The 24785-nt window shown below is 48.0% G+C and overlaps 1 protein-coding gene and 1 non-coding gene across 2 annotated transcripts; both read left to right on the top strand.

The window, feature by feature from the left end:
* Positions 1-1585: 1585 nt before the first annotated feature.
* Positions 1586-3971, top strand: LOC127333000 (uncharacterized). The gene is made up of 3 exons (XM_051359315.2): positions 1586-1809; positions 3062-3190; positions 3553-3971. The coding sequence occupies exons 1-3, from the start codon at positions 1689-1691 to the stop codon at positions 3825-3827; spliced, it is 525 nt and encodes a 174-aa protein (XP_051215275.1). The 5' UTR covers positions 1586-1688; the 3' UTR covers positions 3828-3971.
* Positions 3972-4065: 94 nt separating this feature from the next.
* On the top strand, positions 4066-4164 carry LOC127337826 (U6 spliceosomal RNA). Its single transcript, XR_007874132.1, has one exon. It is a non-coding gene; the product is annotated as a U6 spliceosomal RNA (small nuclear RNA).
* The last annotated feature ends 20621 nt before the right edge of the window (positions 4165-24785 follow it).

The raw sequence follows: 24785 nt of genomic DNA, 5'->3' as shown, positions 1-24785 counted from the left end.
ACGAATTATGCCAAAAACTGGCGGTGGGGCCATCACCGATAGCCAGGGGAAAATCTTGTGAGCTTGTCTATCTTACTAGACTTGCAACCCCCTGTTTGTTACTTTCTCCGGTCGTGGTGACATATTTAATTGCATGACTTGAAATGATATTGTTCTTCTCTGTCAACACCTGTATATGGATCCAGGGCGGCGGCCTTGGGCGCAGGGTGGGGCAACGTCGACCTGGCGGCGGGTGGCGGGTGGCGATGCTGCAGTCCGCGTTCTTCGGCCGTGCGGGCAGTGAAGGGGCGGAGGGTGTGGGCATGGTGCGGAGGTCGCCCCGATGGGCCTCTGGCACCAGATCTGAAGACTGCTGCTGCTCCTCCCTACGATGCTTGTCGCACCTCCCTAGCCCCGGACTCTCTCTGGTGGCTGGTGGGTGTGGTCGGATGCAGGCTCTGGAATGGAGAAAACCCTTGGCCAACGGTGGCGGCCACGACATCGACGACGCTGACGACACCGCTGTCCTTCTTGAAGGCGACATCGAGGTTGTATCCCCTCCCTCTGTGCACTATCTACCTCGGGTGAAAACCCAAAACTTTGGTTTGGACGGTGGCGGCACTCTAGTGGTGTCGTTCCCTCGTTGGAGGCGCCGTTTTGAATAGTGGGTTTGGGTGGATGAGCTTGGCAGAGGTTGGTAGGCATCGTCTTTACGTGCTCCTGGCAGCTTGGTCTGGTGACTTGTGGTTTGTGATGCAGGTGGCAGTGATGTTCGTGGGTGGCGGCGAGGCGAGTGCTCGGAGCCCTTCTCCCTGGTGGTAACTCCCAATATCCATGCGTGCTCAGGGAGAGCGGTCTACCTCTGACATGTACGATGCACTCCGATCCGGGGCGAGAAAGCAGGAAGCTTTCTTTGGAGGTGGAAACGGATGGTGCTTGGGCTTTGCTTAGCTTCCGGAGGTTGATGATGGTGTGAGTCACTCAACATCACTCTTTTTCACCAGCTTCAACGCCTCTTTAGTCGGATCGCAAGGTTGGAAAATGGACTTGAAGCTCAAGGTGTGTTTCATTCCTTTTCTTGTTTTGCTTGATGTTTTCGTGCTGGTTTTCAGCACCTTGTAACAATTTGTCGGCAACGACCTTATTAATTTAAGGCAGAGCTATGACTTAATGTTAAAAAAAATCACCATATTCCATTCAAATCGCGTGTGCAAACATAAAATTATTCGGAGCAATAGCTGGCTGGTTTACCCTCTTCAGTACAAAACGCTGTTATGTGAATTGCGAGTCACAGCACACGAACTGACCACATTTTTACGTGTCAAGTCCGGTACCTAAAGACCTTGATGTACGTCATAAAGCGGTCACGAGTTGAACATGTACACGCAACACTCTTCTTACCAAGAACTGGGAGATCTAACCAGGTATTAAGTGATTATTATTTGTGACGAGACGTTAGGCGAAAAGTGTGTCAACTAGCAAGTTTTTTTTATCATCAGCAGCCGTAAGAGAAAAAAAAATCAGCAACTAGCAAGTAAGCAAGCACGCGACTACGCGAGTGTCAAAAGAAAGATAGAAGAAACCCATGGGTCGTGTGCTATAGGCTGGATCGAAAGAAAGAAACCCATTAAGCTTTCGGCTGGGCCTGGCGCTGCGGGGAACATCCAGATCTATCCCCTCCGACCCCGATCAAAACCCTGATCTAGGCTATGGCTTCCTTGGTGTCCAAGCTCGCGCGGGCAGCCTTCGCAATTCGCGCCTCTCCCTCCGCCGTTGGAGGTACTGCTGGTGCCGGTCGCCCTGCAGCCGCGATCCGTTTCTACTCTGCAGGTAATCCCTAGCTTAAGGCCTCCTTCGGAATTTGGGTACGAATCCTGAATACTGAAAGGACGATGCTGAGCGTCCCACTGGGGATTAGGATTCCCAGCCCCCAGGTCCAGGAGGCGACACGTGTCCCCAATACATGGTCAACGAACAACCCATCCCGCGTCGGCTCGTCTTCTTCTCTCCCATGGAAAACTCTGCCCGCTGTCTAGTTCTATTACTGCCGAGAGGACACCCTCGCCTAGGTAGCAATGCTGGACACCCTTGTAGCAGCACCTTCCGGCGCTGGTAGCAGAGCGCCCCCACCACTTGCAGCAAAAGGGCATGAGAAAGCGCCGTCGCCGGAGAAGACCCCCATTACTCGCAGCAAAGGCGCCCACCACAGGTAGCAAGGACGGGTGCCTGTTGTAGCAAGGCCTCCCGCCCCTTGTAGCAACCACACCACCGTCGGTAAGGCCGGCCGCCCTCCTTGTAGCAAAGCCTGGCACCCACGCGCCGCATGTAGCTAGACATCCATCCCCTTGTAGCAATGCCCATGAAGTCGGGGGAGGCGGCAGCGGCCGTGCGCAGTGCAGGCGACGCACGATGTGGGGCCTAGGATGGTGCCGCAGCTGCGGGGAGGCAACTGACGACGAGGGCGGGGCATCTGCTGAGGGATGAGGTCCGGGGCGGCGGCGTCGTACAAGCCGAGATGGCGACGCGAGCTTGGTGTCGGGGCGGCGGTAGGTGAAATCAGTTGCGTGCTCAGTTGGTGAGAGGAAAGACAGCGGCGACCCTGCTGAGTTCCATGGAGAGGAAAAGGGGAGAAGAAACGAGAAGATAAGCTTGAGGTGGGTCCTGCACGAACACGTGGCCAGGGGACTGCAACGCCCAGGTCCGCGCGATGAACGCATCAACAGCCACGAAGCGGGAGGTTGCGACGCGGCAGAACCCCCCCCCCCCCCCCCCCCCCGCCCCCGAGGAATACAATCATTTTCCATACTGAAATTCCTAAAGGAGTTTTAGTTCGGCACGAATGCTTCCGAATTTCATACCCGAAATTCATCGTATTATCACTAGAGTTAACAGGCAGGGATTGAACCCTTAATCATTAATAGTTGTTCTAGGCACCACACTGCTAACAAGCATGCGATATTTGTTAAAATAGCTCTGCCTTGCAAGGCTAAATCAATCAAATTAACTCTGCTGAGAGCAATAGTACACAAATGATTGTATTTTCCACAAATCAAATTGTAACTCTATGCCTACTGAACGCCAGGAGGCCCCATGTCATCATCAGAAGAAGAAGAAGAGAAAGCCAAGCGTAAGTCAGAAATTTCATGGGCATCCGACCCAAGCCTGCTTGAAGCTCGTCTTGCAGACCCCAGCTGTATCCCCTTTGATGAAGGTAATCCCTAGCTTCTCTCGGAATTCGGCATACCGAAATCGGCAAATGAGTTATTCTTACCTTGATACGAATGCTCCGGAGTTCAATACGTTCCTGAAATTCACATATGCTAGTTTCTTATTGTCAGCAGATATATTTCCATAAACAGGCAGTGGTTGGACCATATTAATTCATTAGGAGTTGTTCTAATCACCAAACACTTCTAACAAGCATTTTGTTTGATTTAGAAATACCGACTGTTAATTTGTTATATTAGTTCTGCCTTGCAAGGTTAATCAATCAAATTAACTCTGGTGGGAAATGGTATGAATGATCCTACTTTCCACAAATCCAATTTTAACTCTATGCCTACTGAACGACAGGAGGCCCCCCCGATGAACGTCTCTATGTTGATGAAAAGGTACTTCAGTCGGATGAAGCCATGTGGGCCTTCTATGAGCAGTGGTGCAAGATCTATGGCATATCGCGTACCCGTCGTGAGATGGAACGCCGGTTCAAGGAATTCAGCGAGGGTGCAAAGGCTGTGCACAGGGCTAGTGCTGTGGGTGAGCGCAAGTGGATGAACGGATTTGCAGATATGACCAAGAAGGAGTTTGGATCTCGTCTACTTGGTCGCCTCCCACCCAGAAGAAAATGATTATGTCACACACTCTTGCGTGACCCTTAAGCCCGAAGTTGTGCGTCTGTATGCCAAGACATGTCTTATCTAGCAGTACGTACTATGAGTTGCTTTGTTGTTGAACTCATTTTATAGTAAATTTAATAAAAAACTATATTAACCTTATCTGTATGTATGTTGGACAAATATATTTCGCTTTGTTGTATTAGCTCAGTCAGCTTTATTAAGTACATCTATTATATAATTAACCTTATCTGTATATATGTTGGACATCCGGTAAAATTGGAACGATGAAGATTAGCATGGCCCCTGCGGAAAGATGACACACACAAATCGAGAAATGGTCTAATTTTTTTTTTTGAGATTCCACTCACCTATCCGTAGATATTTCTATTTAGGCCTTTCATGTCACTGCTCTGCGCGTTTAGCCCTTGCATTTTTTCGTTCGTTGGTACTAGACCGCTAGACGATGTTGTTTGACAGGTATCTTTTTTTGAAAGAAATACGGTAGGGAAAGCCCCTACTTGTTTTTAAATAATAAGAACCCAAATCCGCGTCCCTAGGAACTTGAACCTGGGTGGCTGGGTTGTACATCCACTTCTCTAGCAAGTGAGCTAGACTCACTTCTTTGTTTGCCAGGTATCTTAGGGCATCTCTAGCGGCGCGACGCAAACGGACGCTGAGCGACCGTTTGCGTCCGCACGGACCAGAAATACGTCTGGCACCACCTCCAGCGGGGTGACACAAAGTGACCGGGTCGTCCGCGGAGACGCAAACCTGGCCCAAATATGCGCCAGGTTTGCGTCTCCGCGGACGCTCCGCGGTCGCGCCTAGCGTCCGCTCGCTTCCCCACGGGCCCTCATGGCAGCGACCCAGGTTTGATCGGCCTTGAATTCACAACGCGCGCCGGTGTGGCAACCGCGCCGATCAACCGCCGCAATGGAGCGCCAAACCGGCGCGGCAGAGCAACCGCCGGCCTCTTTGTTATACGTGCTTCCGTTAATCCCCGCACATTATAACCCCCGCGTCTATGTTAATTCAAGTTCAACCGCCTGCGTCTTCTTCCTCTTGTTCTTATTCTCCAACACCGGCACGCCATGAGCGACTACACGCTGTCGTCCGACTCGGAGAGCGAGGGCAAGTCGCCCGGATTTCTGCATTGGTGGGAATCCCCCTTGCCTCCACACCGAGTGAGGAGGAGGAGGACAGAGGCGGCAATGGTAGCGAAGGCCAGGAGGAGGACGGAGGCGGTGCTGCCAGCGACGCCGAGGACGAGGAGGAGGGCCATGAGGAGGAGGACTCCGACACCAAGTTCGCCCGGTTGGAGACGCAGGAGGCGGCGGACGACATGGCGGCGGCAATGAAGAAGTCCAGGGCCCGGGCAAGGGCGCTGGCGGCGCGTCGCCGTCCGTTCACCGACGATGACGACGAAGACGTCATTTCTTCTAGTTTCAACTCCTCGACGGGCGAGTCGTCCTCCAGTTCCGACGAGGAGGTGACAAGCAAGAGGCGCAAGAGTTTCGACGACGAGGCATGACCTTCTAACAAGAAGGCCAAAAATTAGTTTTAGTTTATATATTTTTAAATTTGTTCTTCTTTGTATGTTAAATATATTTGAATTTATTCGATTGAAGTATCCGGTTAATTGTTTAGGCTATAATCTATTCGATTGGAGCAACATGACATCATTGAGTACTACTTTTTCGCGTTTAAACTTGATCATTCAACAAAAATGAAAATAAGTAGCACCAAAAAAACACTTGCATGTCCAAAATGCGTCGGACCGCTGGAGGTAGCCCCCGACGCAAACGGATATTTCGACCCTCGCGGTCATTTTGGCGTCTACCAGCGACGCAAACGGACGCCAGCGGACAATTGAGGCGTCCGAAATGCGTCGCGCCGCTGGAGATGCCCTTATTTGAAAGTGCACTCATAAGATATCTTATTCATACAACCACATCCCTGCTGCTGGTATAACACGTTTCTTGCATCAACCATTGAGAAGGATCGTATTAGACTTAATCTAAAGCAAAAAAGAAAATTGAGAAGCAAAGGTTATTATTGATAAGTGCAAAATTTGAGACTTAATTTAAAAATTAGTTGGAAGCTCTATCTTTGATAAGGCCATTAGACATTCACTTGTGTCACTTTTACTCAACAAAATGAATAGGGTTTTCTATTTTTGTGCCCCTGGTTCGTTAGTTGTACTTAGTTTTCCCCAGCTCGTTAGTTTTTCCTCAGTCCCCCCCTCTAGTTTGAAACCCCTCGCAGACACTCGGACAGGAGGGTTGCCGTCTAGTCAGAGGCCTTGCCGTTAACGGTGACGGGTGGGGCTGCACAGGGGCAGTTCCTCCCTGACCGTCTCGTGCTGACGGGTAGGGTCTGGAGACACGTCGGAGTAGCTATCCATCTATCGCTGACGTGTGGGCCGTTTTATTCCTGATTGTATACGCGGTGTTGTCAATGACAAATGGGGCCACTTTATAGGGGCCAATGACCAGTGGGGTCGTGTATTTTTTAGGAAAAGATATATATTGCCGCTCTGTGGGGCTGCCGCAGACAATGACCAGTGTGGTCGTGTATTTTTCAGGAAAAGACATATATTGCCGCTCTGTGGGGCTGCCGCAGACAATGACCAGTGGGTCGTGTATTTTTCAGGAAAAGATATATACTGCCGCTCTGTGGGGCTGCGGCTGACGTGGGCATTACCCTTCGGGTAACCGACATTGCCCAATCCTGCATTGACTAATTGGAGGCCCATGAAGACACTTGGAGGCGAGATGGGCCACCTGGGCGACGCACCAGAAGAATCCTTGACGGGCAAGACAAGGACGCAGCCGAACAAGGAAAGATTAGATTCAAAACTGCTGTAAACCTAGTCGTACTCGATTAGATCTCTTGAGACCTGGCCTCTTATATAAAGGCCAGGAGAGGGGCTGCCGAGCGACACAATCAATCTTAGCAGCCTTAGCCATAAAGAAGTCTAGAGATAGGTCGCCGCAGCTCTTAGCCTCTCGACGAGATCTCAGCCGAACTATTCGGCACCCCATTGTAACCGATTAACTTCATAATCAAGAACAAACAGGCAGGACGTAAGGGTTTTACCTCATCGAGGGCCCCGAACCTGGGTAAATCGCTCTCCCCGCTTGTCTATGAACCGATGTCTCGTGTCAGCTTGCAGGATTCCATCGACCCTAAGCCCCAATCGGAGGGCATTGCCGAGGAGTACCCTCGACAATTGGCGCCATCTGTGGGGACCCTGTCGGCACAAGATCGGACATCGGCGAAGCCTGTCATGTCATCAGCAACTTCATCAACACCATCATCGCCTCATCTGGGAAGCCCAATTTGTTTCGGCTCCTATGAATTCACCCCCCACATCGACTCGTCTCGCTCGAACTTCTCCGATCTGCAAGGCAACATGGAGATGACCTTCGGGAGCGTCCACTACAACGTCAACTCGGAAGGAATCCTTCGGCTGCTGGAATCGCCCATCTCCAGATCGACGAGCCCAAGCGCGTCATCATCACTCGACCTTTCGTCTGGCCTGACAGGCTCGCCGAGTTCGCCCGCGCCCTCGACTCCCCGTTCGGCATCTTCCATGTCGGTTGGATCCGACAATCCCGCGTCTTCGGAGCCAACCTCGTACTACTGCTTGAACTGTGACACCAGGCACGGGCTGGGATCGAGCGACACCCCGTTCATCTACAATGCCCAGTATTCATCGGGAGAGGACAACGTCGACAGCATCGTTCGAGGTGTCACCGGAAGAGCGGCGCCCCACCAAGTTTATGTTGCTAACAGGGGAGACGGAGATCGCACCCCCCGTTCCAGCAGGCGAGCTAGTTTTGAGAACGGCACCAGCAACAACAACAGCTACCACACCATCGCAGAGGAGGAGTGGGCAGCAGCCAAGGAAGCCGTGCTTAACAACACGCCACTTCCGGCAGGAACCACGGTTGGCACCCTCAATGCTTACCGCTCCATATTGGAGAAAAATCGGGAGCGACTATCCAAAGAACAAGCCACCCTCGAGAGACGCTTATCTGCGGCAGACCGATCCAGCGAACGACAAAGGGGCTCGCAAGGAAGCGCCTCTCGAAGTACTCACGGGGCAGACAAACATCGATCAAGAATGTCCAGGCTCTCGGAAGACGATGGTAGTGAAATAACATCGAATCTGACCAAGTCCTTTATGACCACGGACACCGTGGGCATGCCACGGCCAAAAACCGTCGCGGGAGCGACTGCCAACCTCGCTGCATACCTCATCAATCAGCGCCCCGAAGGTTCCATGGCTCAAGCCCACCGAGGTGCCCTAGAAAGTCTCGCTATATTGGGAGACAATCTGGTCCCGAGGAAGGAAAAGACCACGTTGCAAGCTAGTGGTTCAAAGCATCATGCGAGAGACGCTCGGGATGAGATCACCCAGAGCAGGATCGACAAAGCGAGACGACGACGCGCCGCCAGGGAGGAATACGACAACGACTCTTCGGATGAGAGTCAGGAGAACGACGGCGAGCTTAGGGGAGCCGACTGTTTGAGCTACAAAATCCGTGAGGCAATGCCCCCCAGAAAGTTCAAACCCACCCATACTGACGCTGCCAAATACGATGGGCAGCAGGAGCCAAGGTCCTGGATAGACGACTATCTGCAGACTGTGATTCTGCAAAAGGGGAACCAGATAGCAGCAATGCAGCGCTTGCAGCTTTACCTAAAGGATTCAGCGCGAGCTTGGTTAAGGGGTCTGCCGAAGGGTTCCATCAAATCATGGGACGACCTAGTAGAGGCCTTCGTTGCCAACTTCCAAGCAACGTACAAAAGGCCCATCGGGATCGAAGAGTTACGGCATTGCCAGCAAAAGCAGAAGGAATTGATGCGCTCGTACATCGGGAGATTCACTAAACTCCTAAACGTTGCAGAGGACATATCTGTCGACAGAGCAATCGACGCCTTCAGCGACGGCATCCGACGTGAAAGCTACATAGAAGAACTCGGATGCAAAAAGCCAAAAACCATAACCAAGTTAATGGAAATCGCCAACAGCTGGGCTGATGGCGAGGACAACGTTCGAAAGCCGCGACAGCGCAGTGATGACGAAGACGATGACCATCCGAAGCACGACTATTGGCGATTTCCATTAACTTGGATCGTCTTCGTGGTGGTCGAAGGGATCGCAACAAGAAAAGGAAGAACCGCAGCTATGACGACAACAACCTGGTAGCCGCAGTGTATTCTGATCGGCATGACGATCGGTATGATGACAGACGAGATGATCGACATGACGGTAATCGGAATAACTCTGGGAACCGTGGCAACTATAAACCACGACAACAGAGGACTCCCGAACTGCCCTACGCTGAGCAGATCAACGCTCCCTGTTACTTGCACTCGTATACCGATTCCAAGGACGGCAAAACAAAGTCAAGCCACCTGCTCAGGGACTGTCGGCAGTTCATTGACATGCACAAACTCATCCAGCAGGCAGGCCAGCAACAGCTACCGCCACCGCCACCACCACCTCCACCGCAGCATCAGGTCCAGCAGGCTCAATCGCATCAACCCAATGAGGCATTTCCACCACCACGTGGGCAGATGAGTATGATCCACAGGAAAGGTGTTTCAAGAAGAGAAATGAAGAAGCTCACTCGAGAAATCAACCTGGCGGAAAGCATCATGGCGAATATCCCTGAGTATGTCGAGTGGTCGTCTCAGAACATCACGTTCAGCCGAGCAGATCACCCGGTGACCATACCAAAACCAGGACATGCTGCCCTAGTAGTCGAGGTGCAGGTCGGAGGATTCAAGATGAGCAAAGTCTTCATGGATGGTGGAAGTGGACTAAATCTGATATTCCTCGACACAATTAAGAGTATGGGGATCACCATGAGAATGCTAGAAGAATCAGACACTCGCTTTCATGGGATCCTCCCCACTTCACCGGCGTACTCTCTTGGCAAAGTTTACCTGAACGTCGTCTTTGGCAAACCCGACAATTTCAGGAAGGAAAAGATCGAGTTCGAAGTCATGAACTGGGAGTCGCAGTATCACGCTATAGTCGGGAGACCAGTTTATGCCAAGTTCATGGATGTACCGCACTACGCATACCTCAAGCTGAAAATGCCTGGGAACAACGGGACAAACATTACAGTCTATGGAAGTTTCTCACGCTCGGACAATTGTGATCGGGACTTTCAGAGAATTGCTGCTAGGTTTGGTCTGAGGCAGGAAATTACTGACCTTCCGTCGAAGACATCGTCACGCGATAATAAGGAAGAAGAACGCATCAGAGGAGCAAAGAAGAAGCCAGCCGACTTCGCCCTTGAAGCTTCGGCAGCACAAACTTCGGTAGCCCAAGTTTCGGCAGCAAAAGCTTCAGTAGTTGACGATGCAGAAGACATAGGAGGCAGCAAGACACTGACAATCGCTGCCCAGACCTCTGGAGAAATCAACGACGATTCGAAAAACACCAACACGGTGAACAAGCCAGAAGATGAGAAGAACCCCTTCAACACTTAAGCAACCTACTAGTGTTTAGCTTCCCTTTCCTTTTCAAGCAGGGCTCTTCCTTTTTTCTCCCTTTAGTCCCGCGTTTTTATTATTAATGAGAACTTACGTTTTGATTCCTTGAAAAGCATTGCAGTTGACCGGAGCATCTAAACCGCATCATTGTAAACCTTGCCCACACCCCGTGGCAAACGATGGTACAACATAGCGCGCGGCAAAGGATCATGCTCCGAAAAAATCCTCTACGAGTGCTACAGGATGCAAAACAAACAAGGACGTCAATTCTTCCCTCTGCTATAGATCCCTCTACGAGCGCCGTAAATAGCAAAGAGTTTGGAAATACACATAAACACAACCCACGTTCGATATTTTACTTATGGAAATATCAAAGAACAACGGGCTCATCTGCAGACTCACTGCACCCGAAATATTCGGGAGTGACTGTTGAAGCATACATCGGTTGAAAGCAAAGTTGCGCATACAACGGGATTAGCAAAACCCGCAACACGAGCTGATCACTCAAAGATTTGCTGACCAACGAATACACACACGACTAAACGAGCAATTAAGATTTGCTCCTTCAAAATTTGCCAACGGCATCAATACGGTAAAAATACATATACATGTATCTACCAAGTAAAAAGCCTCGGCTAAAACAATCCTAACACTTGGATCACGTAGCCAAAATATCTGTTTACAAAACAACTTTAATTCCTGAAATCACCCCTGCGGAGTCTCTTTTTCTTCAGGTACCTTTGAGTCCTTCTCAAGCTTGTCGACAATTACATTGGCAGGCAGCAATACCTTCGGATACAGCGTCTCCAAGTCACCAGTTGCGTTGGCGATAGACAGCAAATTCGCTGAAGGATAACGCGCAAGGACAAGGGCAAGTGTAAACCTGGCCCCTGCAAAGACCTAAGCTCGCACCAAGTCCTGAATCTTCTTGGTATTTCCAAACTCCGACATCAGAGTTAGTAGCGTAGGAGGAACCCTGTTCAAGGGAAACATCGTCCTCCAAACTACCCTCAGGGCTTTGTAGCACTTGTCGAAGAAATGGTGGACCTGTTGGACCCGATCCTGAAATTGTGCAATAGCCGAAGCCTTCAACTGCTCCCGCCAGAAAATTTCTTCGGCTGATGATAACTGGGTCAGTGCGTGTACACGCTCGTGAATCCGCTTGTTCTCTTCCGCACGGTTCAAAGATATGACTAGCAAAGCAACTAACGGAATATCAGGCACTATGTTTTTAACGGAAGAACAATAAATGCAAGGACCAGGGAACTTACAGTTTAAACTTTCAGTGGCTTTATGAAGTTCAGTAAGAGCATAGCGCTCTACGTCAGCAGCAATCTCGCCCTTCTTCTTGATGATAGCAGCCAGGGTGTAGGTGCTGCGCAGATCCTTCTCCAACTGTGTGATCCGATCCTTCATACGTTGGATCCGATCATCTTCAGAAAGGGCACTCGAAGACTCTCCGACAAATGCAGGCACGGGGAACACCTGCAAGAAATAGTGTCAAAGAGCATGGCAGAATGATTTACACCAACATCGGGAGGTACTCCCATCGGGAGAATGCAAGTGACAATATCATAACAAAGAGTGTGCTAGCAACATTGCTAGCACAAAGTTTATTACAAATAAAAGCTGTCCAGCGGAACAATGTTTCATATCAGATCAAAAGAAAAGTTTGTTACAAAGATCAGAGGGCTTGGGTCTGAGTTGATAAACTAGGGCCAGCCGATGTCTACCTTGATGAAACCAACTCGAGGAGCTGGCGTGCACATTTGACGGCTGACGCCTTGAAGGTGCTTAAATCGACAAACCGCCCATCCTCCTCTTTTGGCAGCTCTTTGGACATTTCTTCAATGTCGGCCTTAAAGCCGTGACCCATCATAAGTTGGAAGGCAAGGACGGCACCATAGGTACGCGAAGTACGTTTGAATACCTCGATAACCTCCTTGGTGTCAACCGCGAAGGCGTCGATCAGCTGCCCCAGAGTTTTTTCTTGACTGATCTTGGGGAAGATCATCGAGTGCATCCGCGCCATGACACCTTTCCCCTTTTGAAGAAGCTCCCGCGTAAGCTGATGGGAGGCGAGAGTCATCGACACGCCGTTTGCCGGAGAATTGTTTAGAATTTTGTCCAAGGCACCGGCAGGGATGTTGGCGGCTTCTGCAAGAGAATAAAACGGGAAAGGTCATTAACAAAAGGCCGAACCTACAAGTGCAATAATCGACGGAGGTGTACAAAGGAGATTACCAAGTAAAGCCAAGGAAGACTGACGAAGGAGTTCATCCTTTTCAGCCGCCCGTGCTTCGGCAGCCAGCCTGGTTGCCTCCTCTTCTCTCAGCTTCTCCCTTAGCTTGCCCAGTTCCTCCTTCAGGGAGTCAACTTCTTGGCGGGCCTCGGCAGCTACCTTGACTGCACCGTCCAACTTCGAGGAGGAGGATTTAATTTCCTTTTGCAGCCGAGCCTTCTCTGCTTTCAGAGAAGTGAATTGGGAAGCGAAGGCCTCCAAAGAGGAGATAACTCCTCGCAGGTCCTAAAAGAAAAAGGATATTTGATGAAGAATCATTAAGCAACGTACACATCAGAAAAGTTCATGTTGTAACCGAAAAGGACTTACAGAAGGAGGAGTCCTGGCGGCGGCAGTTGAAGGAGCATCTTTCCTTTTAGAAAGGGAGGAAGCTGTCGATACCTGAGCTGCAGGGGCTGCTTTAGGAACCGACGCTTCGGAAGCAGCGATGTCCGGCGGGGCAGCTCCGGATTTGGCCTTCTTAACCGGCGGCGCGACAAAACCTTCGTCACTGTGAGAGGAAATGATTGACAAAAAAGTTACGAAAGGAATACAAGGAGTAAAAGGACAAAATACGGCTTCAGGGAAGAAGGTACTTACATATCGAAGATGTCGTCTTCATCGGCAAAACCGCCGGTCGATCTCTTCGCGGGTGAAGCCCTGGCCTCCTCCACAGCTGCATCAATAAAGGCATCACGATCAGCGTCATCATCACGCACTGATCCCTCTTTGTCGCAAGCATCGTCGGCTGAAGAAGGAGGGTTGGCATGGGCAGCTTCCGAATCTATCGGGTCATCGTGTTCATCCTCTGGGTCTATATGTTCGGCAGTATGAAAATCAACGGGGACTGAGGAGCCTCTTCCTTCAAAGGTGTCATTTGGCGAATCATGTAAGTTTCCAGAAACTATGGGGACCTGCCGAAGAAAAGAGCAAATAAGAACAATGGGAAATATGTCGATTAAGTAGAAGCAGCATAATAAGAATATGAGAAGGGGAATTACCTCTGACGGTGGATGGTTGGCATCAAGAGGAGTATAAGAGGATATCAATGGGATCGAGTCTTCCTGACTGAAGAGAGTAAGTCGACGGACTTCGTCAAGCAGCTCCTTTATGACAGTTGATGTCTACGGGAGCTTCTATTCTTGTAGACACTGTTGGGCCTCCAAGAGCAGAGGTTTGTAGAACAGCAGCAAGTTTCCCTTAAGTGGATCACCCAAGGTTTATCGATCTCAGGGAGGAAGAGGTCAAAGATATCCCTCTCATGCAACCCTGCAACCACAAAGAAAGAAGCCTCTTGTGTCCCCAACACACCTAATAGGTGCACTAGTTCGGCGAAGAGATAGTGAAATACAGGTGGTATGAATAAGTATGAGCAGTAGCAACGGCACCAGAAAAGTGCTTTGCCTAGGACTGGCGTGTGATGGATGGTGGTAATATTGCAGCAAAGACAGATACAAGAAACAAGAAACAAGCAGCGATAGCAGTATTTAGGAACAAGGCCTAGGGATCATACTTTCACTAGTGGACACTCTCAACATTGATCACATAACAGAATAAATAAATAGATGCTAGACTCTACACCCTCTTGTTGGATGATGAACACCACTAACTGTGTAGGATTACACGAACCCTCAATGCCGGAGTTAACAAGCTCCACAATATTCAATGTTCATGTTTAAATAACCTTAGAGTGCATGACAGATCAACATAACCAAACCAAGTACTAACATAGCATGCACACTGTCACCTTCACGCTACGAAAGGAGGCATAGATCACATCAATACCATCATAGCAATAGTTAACTTCATAATCTACAAGAGATCACAATCATAGCCTACGCCAAGTACTAACACGATGCACACACTGTCACCATTACACCGTGCAGGAGGAATAAACTACTTTAATAACATCATTAGAGTAGCACACAGATGAATTGTGATACAAAACACATTGCAATCATAAAGAGATATAAATAAGCACTTCACTATGCCATTCATAACGGTGAATAAGTATTCTGTGAAATATAGCCTAAGAGACCCACACGGTGCACACACTGTCACCTTTACACACGTGGGACAAGGAGTCTCCGGAGATCACATAAGTAAAATCCACTTGACTAGCATAATGACATCTAGATTACAAGCATCATCATATGAATCTCAATCATGTAAGGCAGCTCATGAGATTATTGTATTGAAGTACATAGGAGAGAGATGAACCACATAGCTACCGGTACAGCCCCGAGCCTCGATGGAGAACTACTCCCCCCTCATGGGAGACAGCAGCGGTGATGAAGATGGCGGTGGTGTCGATGGAGAAGCCTTCCGGGGGCACTTCCCCGTCCCGGCGGCGTGCCGGAACAGAGACTCCTGTCCCCCAGATCTTGGCTTCGCGATGGCGGCGGCTCTGGATGGTTTCTCGTACCGTGGCTTTTTCGTATCGATGTTTTAGGTCAGGGACCTTTTTATAGGCGAAGAGGCGGAGTCGGAGGGGCGACGAGGCGGTGAGGGGGTATGGCGGCGCGGCCAGGGCCTGGGGCGCGCCGGCCACCCTCCTGGGGCCCCTGTGGCCCACCTCTGGTCCTTCCCGGGTGTTCTGGAAGCTTCGTGTAAAAATAGGATGCTGGGCGTTGATTTCATCCGATTCCGAGAATATTTCCTTACTAGGATTTCTGAAACCAAAAACAGCAGAAAACAGGAACTGGCCCTTCGGCATCTCGTCAATAGGTTAGTTCCGGAAAACGCATAAATATGACATAAAGTGTGCATAAAACATGTAGATATCATCAATAATGTGGCATGGAACATAAGAAATTATCGATACGTCGGAGACGTATCAGCATCCCCAAGCTTAGTTTCTGCTCGTCCCGAGCAGGTAAACGATAACAAAGATAATTTCCGGAGTGACATGCCATCATAACCTTGATCATACTATTGTAAGCATATGTAATGAATGCAGCGATCAAAACAATGTAAATGACATGAGTAAACAAATGAATCATATAGCAAAGACTTTTCATGAATAGTACTTCAAGACAAGCATCAATAAGTCTTGCATAAGAGTTAACTCATAAAGCAATAATTCGAAGTAAAGGTATTGAAGCAACACAAAAGAAGATGAAGTTTCAGCGGTTGCTTTCAACTTGTAACATGTATATCTCATGGATAATTGTCAATGCAAAGTAATATAACAAGTGCAATATGCAAGTATGTAGGGATCAATGCACAGTTCACACAAGTGTTTGCTTCTTAAGATGGAGAGAAATAGGTGAACTGACTCAACAATAAAAGTAAAAGAATGGCCCTTCAAAGAGGAAAGCATCGATTGCTATATTTGTGCTAGAGCTTTGGTTTTGAAAACATATAGAGAGCATAAAAATAAAGTTTTGAGAGGTGTTTGTTGTTGTCAACGAATGGTAGTGGGCACTCTAACCCCCTTGCCAGACAAACCTTCAAAGAGCGGCTCCCATTTTATTTTTATTTTTGTGTGGCACTCCTTCCAACCTTTCTTTCACAAACCATGGCTAACCGAATCCTCGGGTGCCTGCCAACAATCTCATACCATGAAGGAGTGCCTTTTTATTTTAGTTTTATTATGATGACACTCCTCCCCACCTTTGCTTTCTCAAGCCATGGCTAACCGAATCCTTCGGGTGCAGTCCAACAATCACATACCATGGAGGAGTGTCTATTTGTATTAATTAATTTGGGACTGGGAATCCCATTGCCAGCTCTTTTTGCAAAATTATTGGATAAGCGGATGAAGCCACTAGTCCATTGGTGAAAGTTGCCCAACAAGATTGAAAGATAAACACCACATACTTCCTCATGAGCTATAAAACATTGACACAAATCAGAGGCAATAAATTTTGAATTGTTTAAAGGTAGCACTCAAGCAATTTACTTTGGAATGGCGGAGAAATACCATGTAGTAGGTAGGTATGGTGGACACAAATGGCATAGTGGTTGGCTCAAGTATTTTGGATGCATGAGAAGTATTCCCTCTCGATACAAGGTTTAGGCTAGCAAGGCTATTTGAAACAAACACAAGGATGAAGCGGTGCAGCAAAACTCACATAAAAGACATATTGTAAACATTATAAGACTCTACACCGTCTTCCTTGTTGTTCAAACTCAATACTAGAAATTATCTAGACCTTAGAGAGACCAAATATGCAAACCAAATTTTAGCATGCTCTATGTATTCTTCACTAGTAGGTGCAAAGTATATGATGCAAGAGCTTAAACATGAGCACAACAATTGCCAAGTATCACATTATCCAGAACATTTTACCAATTACTACATGTAACATTTCCCGTTTCCAACCATATAACAATTAACGAAGCAGTTTCAACCTTCACCATGAAAATTAAAAGCTAAGAACACATGTGTTCATATGAACCAGCGGAGCGTGTCTCTCTCCCACACAAGCATTTATTCAAACAAAAACAAAAACAAAAGCACACAGACGCTCCAAGTAAAGTACATAAGATGTGACCGAATAAAAATATAGTTTCAAGAGAAGGAACCTGATAATTTGTCGATGAAGAAGGGGATGCCTTGGGCATCCCCAAGCTTAGATGCTTGAGTCTTCTTGAAATATGCAGGGATGAACCACCGGGGCATCCCAAGCTTAGAGCTTTCACTCTTCTTGATCATAGTATATCATCCTCCTCTCTTGACCCTTGAAAACTTCCTTCACACCAAACTCGAAACAAACTCATTAGAGGGTTAGTGCATAATCAAAAACTCACATGTTCAGAGGTGACACAATCATTCTTAACACTTCTGGACATTGCCCAAAGCGACTGGAAGTCAATGGAACAAAGAAATCCATCCCACATAGCAAAAGAAGCAATGCGAAATAAAAGGCAGAATCTGTCAAAACAGAACAGTCCGTAAAGATGAATTTTATTGAGGCACCAGACTTGCTCAAATGAAAATGCTCAAATTGAATGAAAGTTGCGTACATATCTGAGGATCACTCACGTAAATTGGCATAATTTTCTGAGTTACCTACAGAGAATTTTGCCTAGATTCGTGACAACAAAGAAATCTGTTTCTGCGCAGTAATCCAAATCTAGTATGAACCTTACTATCAACGACTTTACTTGGCACAACAAAACACAAAACTAAGATAAGGAGAGGTTACTACAGTAGTAAACAACTTCCAATACACAAATATAAAACAAAGTACTGTAGCAAAATAGACACATGGGTTATCTCCCAAGAAGTTCTTTCTTTATAGCCATTAAGATGGGCTCAGCAGTTTTAATGATGCACTCGCAAGAAATAGTTTTTGAAGCAAAAGAGAGCATCAAGAGGCAAATTCAAAACAAATTTAAGTCTAACATGCTTCCTATGCATAGGAATCTTGTAAATAAACAAGTTCATGAAGAGCAAAGTGACAAGCATAGAAAGATAAAACAAGTATAGCTTCAAAAATTTCAGCACATAGAGAGGTGTTTTAGTAACATGAAAATTTCTACCACCATATTTTCCTCTCTCATAATTACTTTCAGTAGCAACATGAGCAAACTCAACAATATAACTATCACATAAAGCATTCTTATCATGAGTCTCATGCATAAAATTATTACTCTCCACATAAGCATAATCAATTTTAGTAGTTGTAGCGGGAGCAAATTCAACAAAGTAGCTATCATTATTATTCTCATCATCAAATATAGGAGGCATATTGTAATCATAATCAAATTTATCCTCCATAACAGGCGGCAACAAAAGACTACTATCATTATAATCATCATAAATAGGAGGCAAAGTATCATCAAAGTAAATTTCCTCCTCAATGCTTGGGGGACTAAAAAGATCATTTTCATCAAAACCGACCTCCCCAAGCTTAGAATTTTCCATAGCATTAGCAACAATAGTGTTCAAAGCATTCATATTAATAACATTCCCATTAGCATGCATATAAAGTTCCATGGGTTTTTTAATTCTCTCTTCAAACACATCATGTCCTAATTCAAGATAAAGTTCATAAAGATCTCTCATATTTTTGTTGTTTTCCATTATGCCTAACTAGTGTAAAAAAGAAACAAAAAGATGCAATTGCATGATCTAAAGGAAATAGCTTCGAGCACAAACACAATGGCGCCAGAAAAGTACTGTTACCTGGAACCGGAGTATGAGTGCCTTTTACCTTTCCTCCCCGGCAACAGCGCCAGAAAAGTGCTTGGCGCATAGTTGACGAGGGAGGAAATGGTGTTGCTTTCCTTCGTTCCCCGGCAACGGCGCTAGAAAAGTGCTTGATGTCTACGGGAGCTTCTATTCTTGTAGATAGTGTTGGGCCTCCAAGAGCAGAGGTTTGTAGAACAGCAGCAAGTTTCCCTTAAGTGGATCACCCAAGGTTTATCGATCTCAGGGAGGAAGAGGTCAAAGATATCCCTCTCATGCAACCCTGCAACCACAAAGCAAGAAGCCTCTTGTGTCCCCAACACACCTAATAGGTGCACTAGTTCAGCGAAGAGATAGTGAAATACAGGTGGTATGAATAAGTATGAGCAGTAGCAACGACACCAGAAAAGTGCTTTGCCCAGGACTGGTGTGTGATGGATGGTGGTAATATTGCAGGCAGTACAGATACAGTAAAACAGTAAACAAGCAGCGATAGCAGTATTTAGGAACAAGGCCTAGGGATCATACTTTCACTAGTGGACACTCTCAACATTGATCACATAACAGAATAAATAAATAGATGCTAGACTCTACACCCTCTTGTTGGATGATGAACACCACTAACTGTGTAGGATTACACGAACCCTCAATGCCGGAGTTAACAAGCTCCACAATATTCAATGTTCATGTTTAAATAACCTTAGAGTGCATGACAGATCAACATAACCAAACCAAGTACTAACATAGCATGCACACTGTCACCTTCACGCTACGAAAGGAGGCATAGATCACATCAATACCATCATAGCAATAGTTAACTTCATAATCTACAAGAGATCACAATCATAGCCTACGCCAAGTACTAACACGATGCACACACTGTCACCATTACACCGTGCAGGAGGAATAAACTACTTTAATAACATCACTAGAGTAGCACACAGATGAATTGTGATACAAAACACATTGCAATCATAAAGAGATATAAATAAGCACTTCACTATGCCATTCATAACAGTGAATAAGTATTCTGTGAAATATAGCCTAAGAGACCCACACGGTGCACACACTGTCACCTTTACACACGTGGGACAAGGAGTCTCCGGAGATCACATAAGTAAAATCCACTTGACTAGCATAATGACATCTAGATTACAAGCATCATCATATGAATCTCAATCATGTAAGGCAGCTCATGAGATTATTGTATTGAAGTACATAGGAGAGAGATGAACCACATAGCTACCGGTACAGCCCCGAGCCTCGATGGAGAACTACTCCCCCCTCATGGGAGACAGCAGCGGTGATGAAGATGGCGGTGGTGTCGATGGAGAAGCCTTCCGGGGGCACTTCCCCGTCTCGGCGGCGTGCCGGAATAGAGACTCCTGTCCCCCAGATCTTGGCTTCGCGATGGCGGCGGCTCTGGATGGTTTCTCGTACCGTGGCTTTTTCGTATCGATGTTTTAGGTCAGGGACCTTTTTATAGGCGAAGAGGCGGAGTCGGAGGGGCGACGAGGCGGTGAGGGGGTATGGCGGCGCAGCCAGGGCCAGGGCCGCGCCGGCCACCCTCCTGGGGCCCCTGTGGCCCACCTCTGGTCCTTCCCGGGTGTTCTGGAAGCTTCGTGTAAAAATAGGATGCTGGGCGTTGATTTCGTCCGATTCCGAGAATATTTCCTTACTAGGATTTCTGAAACCAAAAACAGCAGAAAACAGGAACTGGCCCTTCGGCATCTCGTCAATAGGTTAGTTCCGGAAAACGCATAAATATGACATAAAGTGTGCATAAAACATGTAGATATCATCAATAATGTGGCATGGAACATAAGAAATTATCGATACGTCGGAGACGTATCAACAGTTCAGCAATATTTATCCTGGTTTCATCCTTTGGACCCGAATACAACCACATCGGGCGAACTCTGGCCATGACTGGTTGGACTCGACGTTTCAAGAAGACTGCTGCTACTTCTGTGCCGATCATAGTTTGACCATCAGCCTCTTTGATCCGAAGGAATTTGGTGAATAATTCATCGGCTGCTGCCCTTTCGTCGGGAGAGAGAGTGTTCTTCCAGGAATCTTTTGGCTTGGCTTCAAGGACATCGGCAAAGCGAGGAAGTTGGGACTCGGTTGTCAAGGAATCCTTGACATAAAACCATTTCAGTCTCCATCCTTGCACAGATTCTCTCATTGGGAAACTGAAATAGTTAACCTCCGAGCGAGCCACAAACCCCACGCCTCCAATAACAAAGGATCCATTGCTACTGCTGTACCTCTTAATGTAGAAGATCTTCTTCCACAGCCCGAAATGAGGCTCAATGCCCAAAAATGCCTCGCAGAGGGTGATAAACACAGCAACGTGAAGGATCGAGTTGGGAGTGAGTTGCCACAGTTGGATTTCATAAGTCCGTAGAAGGCGAAGAAGGAACTCATGGGCAGGGAGCAAAAGGCCCCGATACAAGAATGATAGGAACACCACAGTAAAACCAGCAGGGGGATTGGACCGGGAAATCGCACCTGGAAGGATCACGTTCCCCTCATCGGAGGAGACTAATCCAAGGCTTCGGGCCCTCTTCTCATCACATTTCATGATGGAGGATGCTAGCCAATCCCCTGGTTTGGCTATTGAGCCTTGCGGCGCTGGCGGCGCCGGAGCTGGAGGAGGAGCGTCTGAAGAACTCTTCTTCCGAAGAGTAGAGGAAGATTTGGCGGCGGAGCCACCAGTCGTGGAGCTGCCGGCGGCAGTAAAGCTCTTCTTCTTCACCATTGCGAGATCAGGGGAAGATTGGAAAAGCGGTGGTGGCGGCGCAGTAGTTGCGGAAGGAAGAAGAAGAAAAGCAAGAAGATGCAAAGGCAGATGTGGGAAAAGATTAGGGATTTTCGCCCTTTGAAAGATCTTAAGAGAAGGAGAACTGCGTGGGCACGTGTCGTTGCTACCAGTTCATCATGTGGACCTTTTTCCGATTGATGGTTGTAGGAATCGAGGATACGCCTTGGTAACTGTGCGAGAAGGGCGGAAATTGTTTGAAAATAGGGCCAGACAGGGAAAGGATGGGCCCAGCGGGTCGCGTCTTATCAGTCAAAATCAAGATGTCAGTAAAACGTCATCAATGACGTCGTAGAAAGTGCTCGAAGCATTCGAAGGGATAAAAAGTTATCGGATGGTGAACTTGAGTCTATGCACAGATTGCGAAGCATCTGCACTTAGACTCGGGGGCTACTCCCATCGGGAGAGCTGACGCGCACCCGATAGATTGAGGACTCGAAGAAAAAAGATGAAGATGATTGCTTAGTTCAAGTCTGCGCCAAGTTGCAAGCGCCCGTGCCCAGACTCGGGGGCTACTCCCATCGGGAGCGCTGGACGCGCACCCGACAGAACTTTTTTGCACTCCAGGATCATGCCCGGGGACTTGATTCTGTGTAGGGTAACGTTGTTTTACCATCGGTAGTTAATCAACAAAAGTTGGGCACGTTACTCATCATCCCTTGCAAGCGGAAAATATATCAGATGACCTATGAAGACCTGCAGAAAACTTCGGCAGAGAAGAATGTTCGAGTGGTACAACTTGAGTGTACGCACGGATTGCAAGCATCCGTACCTAGACTCGGGGGCTACTCCCATCGGGAGCGCTGACGCGCACCCGACAAAAGAAGACGATGCTGATTCAAGATGAACAAGAACAATCAAGGAGAAGAACATCAGAAGGAGACATTCTTCAGTCTCTACCCGAACAATGTTCGGCTAGACACCCGGGGGCTACTGACGTGGGCATTACCCTTCGGGTAACCGACATTGCCCAATCCTGTATTGACTAATTGGAGGCCCATGAAGACACTTGGAGGCGAGATGGGCCACCTGGGAGACGCACCAGAAGAATCCTTGACGGGCAAGACAAGGATGCAGCCGAACAAGGAAAGATTAGATTCAAAACTGCTGTAAACCTAGTTGTACTCGGTTAGATCTCTTGAGACCTGGCCTCTTATATAAAGGCCAGGAGAGGGGCTGCCGAGGGACACAATCAATCTTAGCAGCCTTAGCCATCAAGAAGTCTAGAGCTAGGTCGCCGCAGCGCTTAGCCTGTCGACGAGATCTCAGCCGAACTATTCGGCACCCCATTCTAACCCATTAACTTCATAATCAAGAACAGACAGGCAGGACGTAAGGGTTTTACCTCATCGAGGGCCCCGAACCTGGGTAAATCGCTCTCCCCGCTTGTCTGTGAACCGATGTCTCGTGTCAGCTTGCAGGATTCCGTCAACCCTAAGCCCCAATCGGAGGGCATTTCCGAGGAGTACCCTCGACAGCGACAGACATGACCAGTGGGGTGAATCTTATGCTAAATATGGATGGAACCTAGTGTTGTGTATCTCATTAGAGCAGCCCCCATACGCCAGCCCCGATAGATTTTGAAATTTAAAATGATATTTAAGAACCCAAATTCATACGAAATTCATATGAAATTTATACAAAAGTAGCTCGAATTTAAACATAACTAAAACTTAAAATTAATCCTGATCTATTGGCCTTCGGTTGGGGCGCTCGACGGCCCTGCCACGTCGTCGTTCTTCGCCATTGCCGCATGCGTCCGTGCCCGCTTCTCCTCCCTTGCTCCGCGCATCTGGCGGTGGAGCATGGCGGCCGGCGTCGCAGGGGCTTGCCGGCGGCGCTGTCCTCGCGCTTCCAGCCTTTCACGAGAAGCTTCGATCTCGGTGCGCCTCGCCTGCTGGCGGGTGAACGCCTCGTAGTGGCGATGAGCGTTGAGCTCTGCGAGCTTCTGTCGCTCCACCTCCATGAGGCGGCGTCCCGCCTCCTCCGTGGCCGCTCGCTGGTGCGAGATCTCGAGGACGTGCTCGAGATTCGCATCGTTGACGAACTCGCGATCCTCGTCCTTGAACCGCTGGTATCGTTGCACGTTCAGTGACGCGAGGATCGCCGCCTGCTCCGGGTGGGTGGGGGCCTGCTGAAAGAACATCTCTCGGTTTATGTTTTGAATGTTTGATGTCAATATATGTGATACACTAATGTTTGATGAAGTGGTGCAGAGAATATATAGATACATGTATATGGGTGTTTTGTGTGGAAAAACGAGACAAAAAGAAGCAGGAAGTTTTTCTCCAGGCCCTGGGCCGGATATTTGCAAAATATCCGGCCCTCCAAAATCGGCTAAGGACTTTTGGAAAAGTGGCTCAGTACTACCCTGGACATGGGACGGATTTTTGGCCAAACTTTTGCCCGGAATTTCCCAGGGCCGGATTTTTCGGGGGGTCGGATTATCCGGCCCCAACTTATCCCGGAATATCCGGCCCTCGAAGAGCTCCAACGGCTAGATTTTGGGAGGGGGTATTTATACCCCCCCTTCTCCCTCCTTCCCAAGCTGCTCAATCATTCCCCAAGTTCATCACCATTAGATCCAACTCAAGCCAACTCAAGAAACACAAGAATCACTAGATCTCCTCCTCCACCCAACCAAAGCTCTTGATCTTTGGATATTCGAAGGAGAAGACCCCGATCTACATCTTCACCGAAGCGATTTGCATTCCCCCTCATATGCTTGAGGGTCCTTTGCTAGTGTTCCTCTTTTGAGAAACCCTAGATATTTGTACTTGATATTGTTCTTGTTGTTGTTGTTGCAGATTTGGGAGCCTCTAATTTGGTTGTGGATGTGTGCCCCAAGAACGTTGTAAAGGCCCGGTTTCCTCCTCGAGGAAATCCCTTAGTGGAAGTGGGCTAGACCTTCGTGGCGTTGCTCACAGGAGACCTGAGTGAAGCCTTCGTGGCGTTGGTCTGGCTTTCGTAGCGACCACACTCCTCTGAACGTAGACATACCTTCTTGCAAAGGAAGGGAACAACGGGAATCAACTCCATGTCTCCGCTTGCTCCACTCTCGCTTACCTCTATCCTATTATCTCCCCTATATTGCGTAGCTATATCTTGCTTAGTTGTTGACCTTGTCATATAGGTAAATTCACATAGTTGCATATCTAGAAAATTTACCTTTGTGTCAAGCCTAAATTGAAAAAGAACTAAAAATTGGTT

This window comes from Lolium perenne, chromosome 2 (genome assembly GCF_019359855.2).
Source record: "Lolium perenne isolate Kyuss_39 chromosome 2, Kyuss_2.0, whole genome shotgun sequence".
In the NCBI taxonomy this organism is placed as follows: Eukaryota; Viridiplantae; Streptophyta; class Magnoliopsida; order Poales; family Poaceae; genus Lolium; species Lolium perenne.
This window is presented reverse-complemented; position numbering and strand designations above follow the sequence as displayed.